Source organism: Sinocyclocheilus rhinocerous, unplaced genomic scaffold, assembly GCF_001515625.1.
Source record: "Sinocyclocheilus rhinocerous isolate Xijiao unplaced genomic scaffold, SAMN03320098_v1.1 scaffold2026, whole genome shotgun sequence".
In the NCBI taxonomy this organism is placed as follows: Eukaryota; Metazoa; Chordata; class Actinopteri; order Cypriniformes; family Cyprinidae; genus Sinocyclocheilus; species Sinocyclocheilus rhinocerous.
The window spans coordinates 230,381-249,626 of record NW_015624871.1 but is presented as its reverse complement, the minus strand read 5'-3'; the positions used below and the strand labels follow the sequence as shown (position 1 = coordinate 249,626).

Genomic DNA, 19,246 nt, shown 5'->3' with positions numbered 1-19,246 from the left:
TCGGACGTTACCTCCGGGCATACTGTCACGACGACCAACACAGCTGGAGCCGTTTCTTCCCTTGGGCCGAGTATGCACAGAATTCCACAGAATTCCCTGATTCCCTGATATTTCATTACACCAAATACACAAAATAATGTTATTTTTAGCAACGTCATATGACCTCTTTAAGGAAAGCGTTTGCAAACTAGGGCTGATATTACTTTCGGTTCACCCATCACACTAGAGATGGAAGAGTCAAACTCATTGCATTGTGGGATTTATTGCTGTTTTGAACATAGCCAGTGTAGTAACATCACCTTCTAGCTACATAAAAAAGAGTGCCTTGTGGCTGTGTTTAAAAGTATGTATTTCACATAGAAAACATGTTTTTGTAACTTGATTTTAAGTTACAATTATTAGGCAAACATTATCACTCAATCATGAATTTTTATATTCATGTAATGTAATATTACTCCAAAAAGAAGAAGAAAAAAAAAACGTTCACAGTTGGCAGCACGGTTGCCAGAGTTTTAACACAACATCTTGGCTGCATAAGCAGGTTAATGTACTTTGTAAATGAGACGATAACAAACTTTTATTGGCACCAAATTAGCATGCATTTTATGAAAAATATAAGTTCAGTGTATGTTTGGAAATTCGCCAAGTCTTCAATTTGGCGCCTGATGGTGTTCCATTACACTGACAAATGTGATTTTGTTTTGTCAATTTTAGTGTGCTGCGGAAGCAGGCTAATGTAGTTTTTAAATGAGATAAAACCATAATGCTGCCACCAGATGAATTAGCCTCTTATGTAAAAAATCATAGATCCAATGTAAGAATTTAAAATATTCCAGTCTAAGCCTTCACTTTGGTATCTTTGTTGTTCATCACTGACAAATGGTACTTTACAGTGAAATGAACTGGAAGTATTGCTGTGATGGTGTTCAACAGCTTGTATTTTGTCGTCAGCTTGTAAAGTTTCAGAACCAGAAGCACACAGACAAAAGGTAAGCTTCCACAATTATGAAAAGACTTATTGGGTTTGAGAAATAAGTATACCTCTCTCTCTCTCTCTCTCTGTTTGATGATGGGGTGATTTCTTTTCTGTGTGTGGATTGGTGAGCTCAGCGAGTTTGTTTCTGTGGGCCTAATCCCCCCATGCTGGGCGCCAGCCTATAAAAGGGACACGTTTGCTTTCAATTCACACGCTGACACGCTGATTGAGACAGAGAGCGGCTACTGACTAACACACAGGTAAGAGACTGGGGTCTGTGAGCAAAAACAAACTGGGAGAGAGTTGATCCCACATTTTATCTGGTTGCATAGTTTACAGCAAGGAAACCCCAGCATGGGCTTGTGTAAGAATATCTCTAACAGCTTCGACACATTAGTCACCGGTAGAAGGCAATTAAAATGTAATCCTTTTGTGAGCACAGCACTTTATTCATCGTCTGGGTGAACTGTAACCTTTTTGTCACAACAGAAAAATGAATACAGAAAAGAAAAAAAAGCTGTGGATATGAAGACAGAGAGAGATAGGGCGAATTAAAGGAGGTTTGTTAAATAAAATATAAAAATGCAGTACAAAATGATGTGGGGTTTTTTTTGTTTATTGAACACACAGTATCCAATTTAAATTACTGTTAATTCCTTCTTGGGGTGGGTGTTATTTTAATTTAAAAGGGTTACGTTTGAAGCCTTGTGAGAATCTGGGGCCAGGCTAATTTAATATCTTACGCAAATATTTTGAAGAAGTAGCAAGAATTGTATTATTTGGCTTAAACTACATTATAATGTACCCTTTTTGTGATATATTTGTAAATTAGTCATCTTGGGCAAATTGTTACGTATGAGCATTGCACGTCTGTAACACTATTGTGTAAGTGTTTCAAAGTAAGTGGGTGAAGAATTCATTCAAGGGCTATAAATGTACTCGATTTGTTGGAATGGGATTCATTACTTGCTTTGAGCAATATTTAGCACTTCACATCATCACTACATGTCAATAGATATTTCCATCAAGAAGGCTGCTAATTATTCACGTTTCTCCACTCATGCATATGCTCTCTTGTTGTAGTCATCATGTCCACTGGTGGAGAGAAGTCCAAGCCTGCCTCCCAGACTGATGGGAAGGCTGCTCAAACTCAGAAGAGAACCGAGATGGGCATGGGAAACTACAAGGTACTTACTAGTACCATATTTACAGATGCAAAAAAGTTGCATATGATGACTGATGAAAGGTACATGATGGCAAACAGCTGTGTGAAACTGAGTATCAATTCAGTTTCCATAGAAATAGATGTGGGAGTTGTACATATGCTTTATTTTTAAGCTAAGCTAAACTAAAAACGGACAACTTTAATTTATAGTTGCATAACAAGCAAAACTGACCTGATGTTCTTCTCCTTTTTTCTCTCTCAGATGTATGTGTATGATCAGGAGAACTTTCAGGGCCGCATGATCGAGATCTCCAATGAGTGCATGAACGTGTGTGAAATGGGCATGGATAGAGTGTGTTCCCTCCGCGTGGAGTGCGGCCCGTGAGTTTTCCTGTGATACATATGAGTGACTTACCAAATGTTCTGTATTTCAATACTTCCTCCATTTTCTCTATCCGTTTTCTTTTATTTAGTTGGGTGGGTTGGGAGCAGATGAACTTCTGTGGAGAGATGTACATCTTGGAGAAGGGTGAGTACCCCCGCTGGGACTGCTGGAGCAACTGCCACAGGAATGACTACCTGCTGTCCTTCAGACCTGTCAGAATGGTATTCATCCCTTTTATTCATTACACACATACAGCATTATCATTAAAACCTTATTCATTGAGTCATGGTGCTGATTCAGGAATGCGAGTTTAATTCCTGTTCCCAGCCTGTCCCTACCTTGGCTAAAGATAAACTGAAAAAAAAAAAAGAAATCATATGCATTTATTAATGAAATTATACCTTGATCTTCTCTTGTTTGTGCTCCTCACAGGACCCAGAAAAGCATAAGATCTGTCTGTATGAAGTAGGTGATTTCAAGGGTCGTAAGATGGAGATTATCGATGACGATGTTCCCAGTATGTACACCTTCGGCTTTACCGACCGTGTCGGCAGCATCATGGTCAGCTGTGGCACGTAAGTGGTCTCTCATCAAAGAAATCGGAGTAGATTGTGATATCTGAACATAAAAGTGATAACTCAGCATAAAAAATACATCTGATAGGAGAGAAATTTGAAGTCTGTGATCTTCCTAAATCCACTGAGTTTAAAACTGATATTTGTAGTTTTTTGTGTTAAAACACTTTCTTGTAGGTTCCGAAAAGCGTAGGCAGCCACGAATGAGCCACTAATTCTCCAAAACATAAAATAGTTATGAATTACCATGAGACTGTGTTGGTGGACTAATGGCAGACTTTCTGGAAACCAGTTTGAAAACAATAATTATTTTTGTCTTGCATGCATTACACACTTAACCTCGATATTGTATTAAAACTCCTAATATCAAACGTTAAAATACGAATAATTCAGATTTTATACCACACTAACTATTCTATGAGGAGGTGATTTCGTATTAATTCATACAATAGGAATCGTATGAAAACGTATGATTTAAAAAAAAAAAAAGCAAATGAAGGGGTCCCCTAAACATAACCGTCATTGTGGTGTAAACAGATCATACAAATGAAATTGAACGAATTCATACAAATTAGCCACCAATTTGCCAAAACGTAGAATACTTACGAATTACCATGAGATGGTGTTTGGCCGACTAATGGCCGACTTTCTGGAAACCTGTTTGAAAGCAGTCATTACTTTTGTCTTACATTGCACACTTCAGTTTTAATTTTCATTATTACTCAACCTAGATAAACTAACAGCATTAATGCTACTAAGATTTCAATAAAATCAATAAAAGTTTTCATAAAATAGAACTGAAAGGAGGCTCTTCTTCATTCTCAATTCTGTACTTCAGTTTTATTCATTCTCTATGTTTGTTTGTCTTTCCTCTCATTTCTTGTTTTAGTTGGGTAGGCTACCAGTATCCTGGTTACCGTGGCAGCCAGTACCTGCTGGAGAAGAGCGACTACCGTCACTTTAATGAGTATGGTGCTCGTCATCCCCAGTTTCAGTCCGTCAGGCGCATCCGTGACATGCAGTGGCACCCAGATGGCTGCTACACTATGGCCACCAAGTGAGGGCTAGGGAAAGAGCGCACCACCCGTATGAGTCATCCTGGGAAGGGAAAGAAGGAGAGAGGGATGGAGGTCAGTCAGACAAAACGTCACAATAGAAAATGTGGCTGTTGATATCAGATGAAAGCATGGCTTTTTCTTCCCCACCCCTCTTTATTCTCTCTTACTCTTCACTTCTTCTCCCATCTTCTTTCTTCCCTCTTCCTCCTCTTCCTCATCCTCCATTCATTTTTCCCCTGAGGAGATCAGTCCATCACGAAGAGCCTTAACTGATGCCTGACTCGTGGGGGTCAGGGATAATGATCGACAAGGGTGGGTTGGGGGGGTAACGGTTGGCAGAGGGAGGGGTGTTTTGGCCTAAAGGCCATGTAAAACCTCCACATCTTTTTGGAATGGTAATAAAAGCGACACCTGTGACCATTGTTGCTTGTTATCACTGCTGATTATCTGTGTCCATGCAGGCTTTTTATTTTTACCATCAGTATGTCAGGCCTCTCATATCACCACATTTCCAAAAATTCAATCCACTATCTAATACCTTTAAGAGAAAGACATGGACCAAATGCTAACATTAATTACGCATTATATCACTAAAGGGGTAATATAATAAAAAGTCCTCGATCTTTTAGAATTAAAGCTTTCATACTATGAAATCTGAACGGCAAAATGGCAAAAGTTGGTATATACTGATAATAGCATGAAAGTTACAGGAATATTATAATTAACTAAAACTAAAACCAAAACCATTAAAAACAATTGTTACTTAAAAATAAAAATAAACTTTAACTGAAATTAAATGAATAAATAAATAAAAAACTTTAAAAGATCATTTCAGCTACATTTCTCATTTTCATTTAATGCAACTTGATGAACTAAAATAACTAAAAACCAACACTGAAATAAAATGACTAAAACATATAGATATATTAAAAATGTGTAACTATTTTAAGTTTGGGCATTTTTGACTCTGTTCGAATACTGTAACAAGTATAACATATTTCTGTCGTTACAGGTAATTTTTTTTTTTTTTTTTTTTTTTTTTTACAGTATTTTTAGAGGTGGCATAAAAGCAATCCCATAACTGACCTTAATAATAAACAATACTAAACAAACAAAATGTGGTAACGTTTAAATCACTAATAATTAAAAAATAGGCACATAATGCACACTGAGTATCTTTAGCTACACGTTGTCGTGTGCAAGATAGAATTATATGCTTTAAAAGTACATATTAATACCTAAAGAATAAATTTTTTGTACTTTTATTTCTGAGAGTGCAGCTAAATAATTTAAAATAAAATAATTTATATTTTTAGAGAAATGTTACATATGCTTTACGTATTAAAGGTATAGCCATCAAAGAAAAAAAATTATAAAAAATATAAAGTAAAAATAAAATAGCCTGTTTAAGCCAAAGGGTCAGTGAGAATATGGTCATAAAAACTACATTTTGTCTGTTTTGATGAAGAAAAATAACTAAATAACTAAATTACTAAAAGACTAAATTATAGCATAAATTACACAAGCTGACTATGTGCTGTCCGTGTGCTGAATATAAATCAGTGTTTGTTTTGTCTGTCAGTTCTATGGAATTTCATTGCATTAAAAAATGATGCTAGGACAGATAGGCTTCTGTCATCATAAACAGAATGATTGTGGGTTCATATAACACCTGACCAATTTCTTCATACACATACATGAATATATATTATCCTATTAATATCCATGAATATATATTTTCCTTATATTATCCTGTTTCTAAACCTTCCTGAATTAATTAATAATTTATTTGAAATTGATGTCATGCGTCCCACATAAGGCCAAAACTCACACAAATGCATTTAAGATTCAACCCAGCTGCATACAAAATCCAGCCTTTTCATTGACGTCAGTCACCCCGAGGCCTCATTCACGTAAACATCTACACACTCACACGCCAAAGACCTTGGGAATCTAGTAACTCCATATCCTAAGTGTGTGATCATCCCATCTCTCACACTCTTTTCATCCTCACACTCGGAGAGGTAATGAAGAGAAGACAGAGCATGATTTGGGACACAGGCTGGAGTGATTTAGAGGGAAGATAGGCTCAGAGGGATTCTGAGCTACAGTAATTGAATTTCGCTCTTGTAGTACCACACAACCACCACAAGAAGGTACTAACAATTGTGTTTTGTCAGTCACTTATTTTTCTTATTCTTATGCTTGTTTCACACATTTTTCTGCACTTTTCTATGGAAAATAAATGTAGTTGCTTCATATTCACAACATTCAAGAAATACGTCATGATGACGTCAACAACACCATGGTTTCACATCTACACACACATACAGTGCAGTTGTGTCCTTAAGGATCTATATTTCTACCTGATCTGACTTTTAAAAATACTTTATTAGTGTAACCTAATATAGTTCAGTTATTTAGAATCATATTAATGATCAGTTAAATTAGATTAGCACATTAGTTTACCTGAGAAAACCCTTTTACAGCACAATATCCTCTTTCACTAATGGATTTCTGTATTCCATTTAAACACACACACACACACACAAATCTACAGAGATGTCCTTTGCCGTTTCATCTCTCTGCTTCTGAACCACAAGCTTACACAGTTACAGGAATAGCTGTGTGTGTGTGTGTGTGTGTGTGTGTGTGTGTAGCAGATCCCTTTCTTGCGTCACTGCTGTGTTGTGAGTTAGCCGGGGGAGAAGCGGTTCTTTTTCTGGAACTTCCTAAAAAGTCTTTCCGCCGAGAGTGATGTAAGCTATTTGTCTCAGTGTTTAACAAACGAGTGGGTGTGAACCTATCAGTAAGATAGAGAGAGTTAGAGAGAAAGTGACAGAGAGATAGTGGAGAACAGGCAAAGGGTGAAGACACCTACAAAGCTGCATATTTATCTTACATACTGTACACTGTAAAAAAAAATGTGCAGGTGTTACCTTGAGGAGCCGTTTCTACCTGATCTGACTCTTAAAAAGGACTTTTTTGGTGTCTACCGAATGGTTGATTCAGTGATACTAGATCGTATATTTTAATAAAACCAATTAATTTAGATGTTACCTGACAAACGTTTTAAGAATGCACTTGTCAGTCACATATCTGATGCATTCAGTTGTAAATTTCATGGATTTTCATCTTCCATTATTATCAAGCACTTTGTTCTCCCTCTGTCTCCTCTCTTTGCCACAGCTTGTCCCTGTTTTGCCAGCCTCCCTCTCTCTTTCTCTCATTCTGGCTGATGGTGTCAGTGCTGCATGTGGATCTGCGTCATCGGTGAGTGGTGTCTGATTGACTGGGTTAAAAATAAAGAGCAGAGAGGGGTGAGAGTGTGTGTGTGTGTGTGTGTGTGTGTGTGTGTGTGTGTATGTGTGTGTGAGTGCATGAGGCTGAGAGGCCAGAAACTGCGTTGGGATGCTGGGGCAAATCTGAGGAATCTGGGGGAAGAGCCATATGTGAATACAGGGTATTTTTAGCAGGAAAAAATGAGTTAGTGTTAGATAGGTGTAAAAGTGGAAAGAGGAAGATATATGATATTCAACATCTCTATTGGGAAAAATATTTATATGAAGCTTTAATCTGTTGGAAATGAAAACATCAGAAAACGTGGAAAGAGGATAAATGGAAGATGTGTAAACGTGCTGAATATGAGCAAGGTTATCATTTTACTTAAGTGTTATTTTAGTATTATGAATATACTGTTGTAGTTTTTGTTAATATTTAAGTATATTTTATTTTTTTATTTTTGGTTTTCACTTTAATTTTAGTTAAAGTTTTAGTAATTTTGTTGTGTTTTTGTCTTTTATTTCAATATATAATTTTATTACTTTTATTAGTTTTAGTTTTAGTTATTTTAGTACTTAAGTTAAACTAATAGCTGAAACAAAATAAAGGTTTTTAATTTGATTTCAGTTAACGTTTATTTTGATATATTTTAATAATGAATAATTTAAGTAATGACATTTTTTATCGTTTTAGTTTTAGTGAATGATAATAACCACATAATCACATATGTTTGCAAATGTGGTTTTACATTTATTCATTTAGAAAATGCTTTTATCCACAGCAACAAATCGGAATTGCATGCAAAAGAAATAAACCAAGGAGGTGACAAAATATAAGTCATTTTACAATGTCAAAATTCCTGCAAGAACCAGTGGTAGTGTAGAAGTGTGAGCAAAAAGGTTGTGCAAAAAGGCAAGTTGGTTTATAGGGTATATGTCGAACATCACCTGACCAAACCCGGAAAACAGGTCTCATTGCTTCCGCTTGTCGGAGAACGTGTTAACAGCCGTATTAAATAATAGCGATATCTATGGACTTTTAGGATAATCAGTTAAGCTAGCTAGCTGTTTTTATTGTTGACGTTTTATTCAATTTTTAAATGTGAAAAGAATAAAAATAAAAAAAACTTTTAGATATCAGTCCGCATATGTGACGGACATTGGTTATGATCATCATTGGTATCTGCTTTGAAGGCATCTTGAGTAAAACTGCTTCATATTTAACTAAGCATATGCAAAACGCTTGAACCGGAAGCGACGAGACCCGGTTAACAGAATACGGAAGTCTGTTGCGCATAACCCCTATTGTATGCTGCTGAAAGAGGTGTTTTCAGGGGTTTAGGCTGCATCTGAAAGCTTACTTGTTGCTGCTGAGAAGACATTAGCTAAAGGCTGTGACACACCAAACCGACATCAAAGAACTAGCAGCCATTTGTGCTTGAACACTGCGAAGACTACAAATAGCACGTACACTCTGCACCTGTGTGAGATGAAATAAGTGTCTATATCAGGAGGTGGCAGCAATCTAATATTCATCATTCAAAAAGGGAAACCAAATGCATATAAACAAACTGTAAGCAAAGCTTGCATACCATTTTGCATATGAATCTTGTTGATCAGTTGGTCTTCACTTTCTTCATTCTAGGCGGCCATGTTGTTAAGAAAATTTTTCCATATTAGAATGCTCAGGTAAGATGAAGATGTAAAATTAGAAGAGCAATATGTGACCTCTTGACTTTGCTTTTTGCTTGCTTTCTTTACTTTTCTTCACATGCAATCATCAGCTAAGCTAAACAGGCAATCAACAAACTGCCTGAAACCATTTCACCACAAAAGCAAAGCTGACAGACGCTCAACAACAGCCCGGAATTGGCCGATAGCCGACCGTAGGCTTGGTGTGTCACATCCTTTAGCCAGTGACTTCTCAGGCAGTAAGTAGTACAACAGAAGTTGAGAAAAACAACAACAACTGGCAATCCCTACATTTATACACAAACTGAATGGCAGCTGCAACTTTCAGATGCCATTGTTTGAGTTATGCTCAAATGTCATTGAATTGCATGCACAGGACAGTGGATATCATAGGATACCATCTATGCCTTAAAAAAATAATCAGAAGAAAGTATGGTAACACTTTAAGGACATATTCTCCCTATAAACTATAGTTGCTTATTAGCCTACATATTATCAGCATATTGGCTGTTTATTATATAGCACATATTAACCATATTTTAGATCCCTTAAACCTACCCCATACCGAAACTTAACAAGTACCTTACTAACTATTAATAAGCAGCTAATTAGGAGTTTATTGAGGGAAAACTCTTAGTTGTGAATATGTATTCCCTAAGCTAAAGTGTTACCGAAATTATTTTAGGGTACAGGATGTGAAATAATCATTGGATTTGGATGTGCCTTGCTGCCTTCCTTCTAACTTTTTGACACAGCCTTTATACAACAGTCCAATAAATAAGAAGTTAATATCAAGTACCTTTTGTTTCAGATCAAATTGATTGAAAACATTTGCATATTTTTTCTCCACCAACACAAATAGTTCCAAAATAAGCCAAAGCCTCAAGGTTTGTAAGTCGTTGCACGGGTTTACCATGTCTCACTTGGAGCAAGAAACAAAAACAGAGAAATTATGACTTTTAAAAAACCTGCTCCTTTCTTCAGGCAAAACCACATGACAGTGATAGGTTGCAAACAATGTGGTTTAACAAAATGTTATAAAAGTCCCTTTATGCCAAGTCAATTGGTGCCTATTTTGTTGACACCCCTGGACATCTCCGATATTTAATAGTCAGAAAATCCTCAAAGCCAAAGGCTAAGCTTATGTTGCAATAACATATTTAGCTAATAACTGCACCTAAATTTAGCTTCTTTAGCTCAAATCATGGTAGAAAAAAAAGTATTTTCCAGTAGTTGCGCATGGGTGATTTAAAGCAGGAGTTTTTTATTCCTCCAATCCAGTGTTCGAACTACACCGTGGACTTTGTGGGAGCCCACTTGGGGTTTTTTTTATAACGGGGGGAGGGGGGTTCGTGCGCTTGCGCGTGCCTCAAAAGAGGGCTTACAATGACTTACAAAGATACATAACAGCTACAAGAGTATGCACTACTTGCTTTATGCAAGCACTATATAGGATAAATAACTATACAGGATTTACCCTATTATACTTTATCGACACAAATTGATAGGTGAAACAACAAACAGCCACCCACAAATAGTCTATAAACAAAGCATCAGGCTGTCTTTGAGTTCACATGAAAACTTTAAAGTTACTCGTCGTCAGGCTACAGAAGAATACCATAATTCCTCCGTTCAATTAGGCCTAAGACATCGAGAGTCACGCAGACCTATAACAACCCAGCCACAACACATAATTGCGAATAACATGCCTTACCTTAACACAGAATCGACCACAAAGTCCAGCGTTTATATTTTTTCTACGAATCTTCATGTACTAAACATGAGTGGAATTTGCACCGCAGCGCCCCCACACCTTGATGCTCATGACAAGAATAGCATGTAGTTATTTTTATTGAAGTGAATTAGGTTTAAATCGCCGTCATGCATGAATGAACGATATTTTTGCAATTTTACACATAATAATCCACGATGATCACATTACACAAAACTGAAATTGCACGTCAAAATAACACATTGTCAATATTTTTTGAGACCCCCCAAAATTTCACAAATCACGTTTTCAGGGGAGCCCATGTCTTATTAAGGGGAGCCGAGCTCCCCCTAGCTCCCCCGTATTCGCACCCTGCTCCAATAATTTTTCTGTGTGGTCCGTCTTCTCCTCCTTATACATAACAGCTACAAGAGTAGGCACTACTTGCTTTATGATTTCTAATACGACTTTTAGAAATCAGTTTGGCCAATCAAATCAGAGGACTGGAACAAACTGTTGTATAAAAAACAGGAAATGACCCTCTATTTGACAGTGCTATGATCACATTGTCACATTCACAGAGAGACACATGAGCACAGTGTAACGGTTCAAGCTGAGTAGCCTATCACACAAGCACATTTCCACAATGCACACACAAGGTCAGAGAGTTCTGCGGTAGCGGTGTCTGTACAAAAACACACAAACATTACACATTTTGCCCTCAGAACACTTGCCCACACGCCGATCACACACACAGAAGGCAGTGAGCAAACTAACACTTGCATCCCTCTCTTTGAGTCTGACAAAGAGTCAGCGCAGAAAAGAAGGTGAGGAAGAAAAGGAGAGAGAGAGAGAGGAAAACAGCATGGTAGAGGAGGAAAGTGAGGATGTCACCAAATAACAAAAAACAAAACACAAAAAGAGAAAAGGAATGAGGCAGGAAGAGAGTTAGGAAGAACTGTAATCTCAAAGGGCACATGTGAGAGAAAGCCAGAGAGAAGTAATGTGCCTGAGAGAAAAACGGAAAGAGGGAAACACAGAGAGCAAGACAGCCTGCTTTTGTAGTTCCACTGTGCTTTGAGGGATTTATTAAGAGAGAAATGAAGGCAGACACTCAGCAGTGATCGTGGATCATCAGTGACAGAGGAAAGAGACAAGTGAGAAAATAAGAGAGAAATGGACTGAAAGATGTGGGTCAGGGTTATGCAACAACTGCAAAAAGAACTAAAGGAGTGAAGAGTTTGCATGGATGTAGATGTAGATATAGATGTAGACACAGACGTAGACATAGATATATATTGGTGCCTAGATGTACATATAGTGAGATATAGATGTGTAAATGTAGATAATATAGTTAGGTGTCTATAGATAGAGATGTAGACAAGTACACACTGGGTGCCTATAGATAAGGATATAGATAGATGCTGATAGATGTAAATATAGATAGCTGGCTATAGATTAATATAAAGATAGATGTCTATACAGTAGATATGCATTAAGCCTATATGAAGAAGTGGTTCTCAAATGATTGCGTCACAGACGGCAAGATGGAAATAAATGCAAATAACAAAATGTGTAGATATAGATATAGGTAGGGGCTTATAGAGAGTTGCTTACAAATATAGATAAAGATATAAACATACAAAGATGCCTACAGATAAATAAATAACAGAGAGAAGTCACATGATAGTTTTAGGTGTAGATATAGATAGGTGCTTATACATAGGTGCCTATAGATATAGATAAAGATATAGATACAGAAAGATGTCTGTAGGTGTGCATGTACATATATATCTATAATTCTAATACATATAATAATTGCATATAAAAAAACATATAACAACCCATATGCAGTTTTGCATTTCAGATAGAACAGCTTGAGTATATAAATTATTTTGCTATATTATGATGAAATACTTAGGATGAAAACCACAGCGCAGTGACGCAGACTTTTTACAAGAAATGCTTCACAAAAATATCAGTGACGTTCAGCTTCTTAGTGTACTAGAGACACACTTTGCACTTTGCGATGCATAATTAATAATCCGTCTCGCCCTGCACAAAGATCTGTGATAGTCAGATGAACACTTTATAGCCTCTTTATTCACACTGAATCACATGGAGGTCTTTTCATGATTGTATTATTCTCAGCATGGCGTACAATGGTGACACAAACCACAGTACACTATGTGAAATAAAAGCTTTTCAAATGAAATCAAATTGGCATCAGGCATTTGAACACAAAGCGTCTGAATGCGCCACTAGGCTGCCTTTATTTATTTATTTATTTATTTTGCTTGGTCGATGTCATCACATACAACTAAAAGAAACCTGTTTGGATTTTAGTATTGTGACACATTCAGTGTATTGTTTACAGCCAATTGACTGTATACTTAATCCTGTACCTTTACAGGTTGATTTACTCAGGCCTTAACAACTATTTGGACACCTAAGAATATATTAAAAACGTATGAATTGCACTGCATTAGATAACAAAATAGCAAAATATATATAACAAAATACAAAATGTGGCATCCACAACAGTAACCATTTTTTTTGACAGTCCACATTCTACTAACTAAGTAACTTTACAACTACATGTCAACTACCAGTCATTAGCTGATTGTCTGCTTTGTATTTTATACATTTTATCTTGATGGTTCCCCTAACACACATTCTACTGAATATAAGTAAAATGTCGACTAACTAACCCCTAACCTAACAGTCTACCAATACTCGAAAAAACATTTTTGTTATTATTTTGTGCAGTTGTATAGGGGATATTCATACAGTCAAAACACTTTCAATAGATTCAGCTTGTGCATTGTTACGGAAATCGATCAAATCAGTAAATGATGGCCGGTGCAGAGTGCATGACTGCTGTTTTAAAGAGCGTATACAAGTAGGAGAAACACAGAGAGGAAGTGGGTCTGTAAGTAGGCAGAGGAGAAAGAAAGACAACGATTAACCAAACACAATGCTTCTGTCAAGACAGACAGGAAAAGTCTGACAGCTTGTCGTTGTCTTTTTGTCTAAAGCGTGACTTGAAGTCCCTATCTAATTATAATCTTGTGTTGTCATAGCAGGCAGTGATGTATTAGGCTGAAGAACTTTCCAGATGCAAATGGATGCTTCTACAAGTATGGGCACTTTTATGTCCCTTTTATGCATTTTTTTTTATTATTATTATTATTAACTTTTTCTATTTTTCTTAGGTCACATTAAAACAGTCGTGTTTTAATAAAAAGTCTTGTTTTAATGTGATCCTCTTTAAAATATTAATTATTGCATGTAGAATCAATAAACTCATTATAGCATTTATTGTGTGAAAATGATTTTTAGCTTTTACACAAATTATGACTGTCCCTCAGTTCTAGTGTGATATGACCAAGAATTTTGCTACTAATAAAGGTTTTATTTGCACTTGTTTACCAAGGACCCACCAGTGCTGGTGAAGAGCAAGAAAATGATGAAATATGAGACTTGAAGAAAACATGGTATGAGAAATATGAAATACGTGATCTGTGAAGAGAGGGAAAATCAAGGGAAATATTACTTGTATCACTTGTAAATATCTACTTTAAGGCCCTAGTTATAATACTAGCCTTCACAAGATAAAGGAGTCTGATATTTTATTCCAAAAATGTTAATGAACATTTGATATTTGATGGTGGAAATGTAGTTTGTTCAGGGGGAAATAATGATAAAATATTCAATACAGGACATTTAATTTCAACTAGGCTATAAGTGTCCACAGTTGAAGAAACACTCATGTATACGATTTGGGTCTTTCCGTGAATTTACTGAATAAGTGGCTCACACTATTTTAGTCCTATGATCCACCTGCGACTGTTGTAAAGCCCTGGATGACTTCTTTCTTACACAGTCAAGGCACCATCATCATTATATTTTACAGTCTTAAAGATGAGCCACTTGAGCCGACATGAACGCTTCTAGTCAACAGCAGCATCAATTTCCTGCCAAATCTCTAGTGGACACTTTGTTTTGAGAAGCCCAGCGAATGTGTCTGATATGGATTTCATCTAATCAAAGCAATCAAAGCACATTTTCAGAGGGGCTATTGGGGCAGATTTTCTAAGTAGTCATACAAGTGACGTCTAATAGAGACAATTATAGAAGAGTCATATAAGAGACATCTAAGAGCATTATATGTGCTGCTACAGACATTCTTAAACATGGATAGCATGTTTAGAAGTTATTTACAACTATAGACTGTAAATATTCATAAATATTCATGGAATTAATTGATGAGTGTAGGTGTGATGACAGTTTACATTAACAGGATCTTGATACTACCACATCAGAATTTTACACAAATTCAAATATGTGAATATATAAATGAATTAAGGTCCTAAACAACACACACACAGTAGCTGGCGAACCATCATATTCTTTCTGGTGAAGCTGCTCAACCAATCTAGTCTTGCTGGTTAATGTAGTTAGTAAGCCTGGTGGAAAAACTAACAGACCAGTGTCTTTGAGTTCTGTATAAAGTCCACTTTGCTGATTAAATTTCTTATTTTAACCAATTTCACACTTAATTGTCAAAACAAGCTATTATGGTTCACAGGAGTTGCACAACCACCAGTCTTTAGAAAGTTCCCGGTATTATGTTTGCCTTGCATCAGGTTAGCAATTGATCCTGAAGTCTAAATGGATGCTGTTTTGCACACAAACATCATTCCAAAGTGCTAATTTAGCATCCAGGCATCTTATTTTATTAGTAGAACATAAATTAATATTTATTTAATTATATCTTTTAGGAATTACTCGCTTGAAGAGTTGCAAATTGAAATGGAACTGCACCTGAAAGAAATAATGACAACACAATTCAGGAGGACAGAACGTGTGGTGCACAGTATTTCATTAAAATACCTTCATAATTCATTTCTCAGCAAACTCAAGATATGCATGAAGTAATAATGAAAAGGCAAAGGTGAGTGAACTTTTGAAGTGAAGTTGTGCTCGTACAGCTTTAATGAAAATCTAATATGAAGTATCTCAGAGAGATGTTGGAAATAGCATAAGTTAAAGCCCTATATTACTCTGATCAGACTAACATGGCATGGCAATTCGAATTGCTTCCCCACCAACTGTAATTACAAAACAGCAATAGTGGAATGATCTGGTACATTTCAGCATTTCACAAAAATGTCTTTAGAACAACCCACAGAGCCCCATAAAGATTTGCTTTTGACAGTGATAGTTGCCCTATAAGTGCAGATCTGTGTGAGTTAAAGGGATAGTTCACCCAAAAATGAAAATCCATTTTGATTAGCCGTCGTACCTACAATGACTGTGCACTGTGTAAACAATGAGTGACGTATACGCGCGAGAGATCACTTCCGGCGCTTGCGTAAACTACGCCAGAGCGCGTACACACCTCACGCACCGGATGCTGTGCGCGCGCCCAAAGACAGCATTATACGACTGATAGACTGCAACGGTTAAAGTTAAAAATCATCATATGTGTTCTACTGAAGAAACAAAGTCACCTACATCTTGGATGCCCTGGGGGTAAACAGATAAACATCAAATTTTCATTTTTGGGTGAACTATCACTTTAACGCTTTTTCTCATGAATTATATAAGCATGTGTGTGAGTTGTTGACCTACAGATGAACATTCCTCTGTCATGACTCAGAACATTCATTTGGCATGAACAGAGCGAGCAGTTGTCAAAGAGCTGAACATGGAAATGCCTTGCAGAATGATTTTGGACATTCGATACATGCTCAACCTCACCAGCAAAAGGCCCCAGTCCTCAGAAGAACAAACGATGGTCTGTTTTGCATTAAAATAAAAGTTCAATACACTGGAAGTACCATTAAAGGTTTGTGTTTTTGTTCTTTCATGTGTTCTTTAGAAGATAATCTATGTTCTGATTTAAAAGAATCTCCAAAAAACAGCAATTCAAGAACCAAATAGCTATTAATCAAGTAGAGATGTTTGCTTTGTAGAGATCGAAGGGATATTTAATGCATTTTATTACTTAAGCTCTTAAAATTAATTCATTTTCAGGCTGTTTTTTTTTTTCATTCACCACAAAACTACCACATCTAGTTTTAGTGTGATTTTGTGTAAAAGTCTTTTTTACAAGTATATGAAATGTTCAACATTTTCAGTATCTCACACAATGTTGTATATGTCACTTTTTGTCAAATGTACACTGTAAAAATAATTCCGTAAAATTTACAGTAAAAAACCGGCAGCTGTGGTTGCCGGAATTTTACTGTAATAAATACGGTAGCAATGTTTTAGGTTACTTAAATTTACAGTTAAATACCGTAATTTCATTAACTGATATAATGTTAGTATACCAACCTATTGAAGTACAGTGAGAGACGGAGAGTTCTGTGGAGACGTGCTGAAATCGCGTTTGGTCTCGTACTGTATCGCGTACCTTGTCAGTGTTATAAACAGGAAAGTGTGTCCAGTTATTCAGTCCAGTGAATTCAATTTGAGTTTTGTTAAACGAATAAAAAAGAAGCTTCGGTTATTCACTGTAAATTATACAGTATTTTTCACTTCCAAAAACGGTATACTATCGTAAAATTAATGTCCAATACATGTAATGTCCAATACAGTTTTTCACTGTATATAGTAGGGGAATTTACCGTTAACCATTTAACAGGATTTTACTGTAGCATTTTTACAGTCTTTTACCATTAAATTCACGGTCATTTTTTACAGTAGTCATTCATTAGAGTAATCTGTGCAGACACAAAACTCACATACTGTGTCAATTCAAATCACTTTTATTTTTATAGCGCTTTATACAGCAGAGATTGTTTCAAAGCAGCTTTAGTAACTGAATCAAACTGATGCAAACTTCAAACAGGAGGCAAATCCAAAATTCGAGATAATAATGTTAATATTCAGTTCCAGTCAGTCCAGTGTTGGTTCAGTTCAGTTCAACAACTGTATAAAGTTCGTTCTTTATGAAACAAGTTCAGTTAAGCAATAAGCATGCCCTATTGAAGACAGTAGTATCGTTATTCAGCTCGCACAGCTGCATATATTGTATGAATAGTATGCTGAACAAAGCTATAGTGTTGATCCAGAACATTCTGGGTTTGAAATCACCCCCCACCCCCAACACAAACACACTGGCCCTTGTGACAGAAGCAGCAAGACATAAAGGAAGAAATAATGGGCAAGCAGGGGAAACAGAGATATAGAGAAAGAGAGAGAGAGTAAAGGGGGACTGTGAAGGTACCACAGGGGTTTTTAACATTTGATTGTGGTTGTGTATCATTCGATTCTCCTGAAACCTGATTACAGCACTCTGGGCTTTGTTGTAACTATTCTTGTATCCAGTCAAGCAGACTTGAGGGAATTACTACACAAGAAGAGAACAGTGATAGCCTCAGTATATGAGCTTAGTCCATAATGTACATAAATACAGCATTCCTCACAGCACTTCCTGATATAAACAACAAGGATAGATAGACTCAATATTAAATAAAAAAGTATTTCTTTTTTTTTTTTTTTACTTTGTCCTCATTCCTAACAGCGTTATTTTGTTAAGTAAAAAAAAAAAAAAAAAAACAGAAACTAAATAAACTTTACTGAAATGAAATAAAATATTTGAAAACTTATCACAAAATTTATCATTTTTGTTTAGTTTAACTTGAGGTACCAACAAACTAAATAAACTAAAAGTAATAAATAAATTAATAAATTATATAGACATTTAAAAAATAATAATAGTTAATTTACAAAAACTAATTAAAATAACGCACAAAACGCACAACAAAATTACTAAAACTTTAACTAAAATTAAAGTAAAAACTAAATAAAAACAGAGCCTAATTCAAAATATTAACAAAAAGTAATAGTGCATCAATGATACTAAAACAACGGATTCCTAAATTAAATATGTATTTCCATTTCAAAAATGACTTTAAAAAAACATTATTTATCGACCATTTTAGGGCATGATCCATTTATGTTAGTCTCTCACATCCAAATTGTATTTTGGCAGTTCACTGTGTCTAGAGAAATACAATTTGGGTGTAAGAGATAACCTGAATGGATAGTCAGTGTTTGGAAGGGAGTAAACTGTTCCCAATTATGTTTCATTCCTGTGTGTGTCTTTTTGTGTGTGATTAACACAGAAATTAATTTAACATTGAGGTGCTGGTAAATTAAAGCTGTGATGAAACGGAAATAGTGACAGATCTTTTCTTTCATATTTTGACGGACATCTGAGTGAAACAGTCTATCGAAAAAGAAAAGAATGATCGGGGCTTGCTTCTATCCATCAAGCGTTCATTGGATAAAAGCAGATCTGACTGCGAGTTTGCAGCTGATAGTTAAGTAAGTGGTGGAGTTTAAGCAGACTAAATGATTGGAGATGTCAGCATACGTCACCAGTGA

At 36.1% G+C, this 19,246-nt stretch overlaps 1 protein-coding gene across 1 annotated transcript; it reads left to right on the top strand.

Annotated features, from left to right (window-relative positions):
- Nucleotides 1-1,160: 1,160 nt before the first annotated feature.
- On the top strand, nucleotides 1,161-4,581 carry LOC107746545 (beta-crystallin B1-like). Its single transcript, XM_016560801.1, has 6 exons — nucleotides 1,161-1,236; nucleotides 2,060-2,163; nucleotides 2,404-2,522; nucleotides 2,615-2,747; nucleotides 2,959-3,101; nucleotides 3,991-4,581. Exons 2-6 carry the CDS (start codon nucleotides 2,065-2,067, stop codon nucleotides 4,160-4,162), a joined length of 666 nt encoding a protein of 221 aa, XP_016416287.1. The 5' UTR covers nucleotides 1,161-1,236; nucleotides 2,060-2,064; the 3' UTR covers nucleotides 4,163-4,581.
- The last annotated feature ends 14,665 nt before the right edge of the window (nucleotides 4,582-19,246 follow it).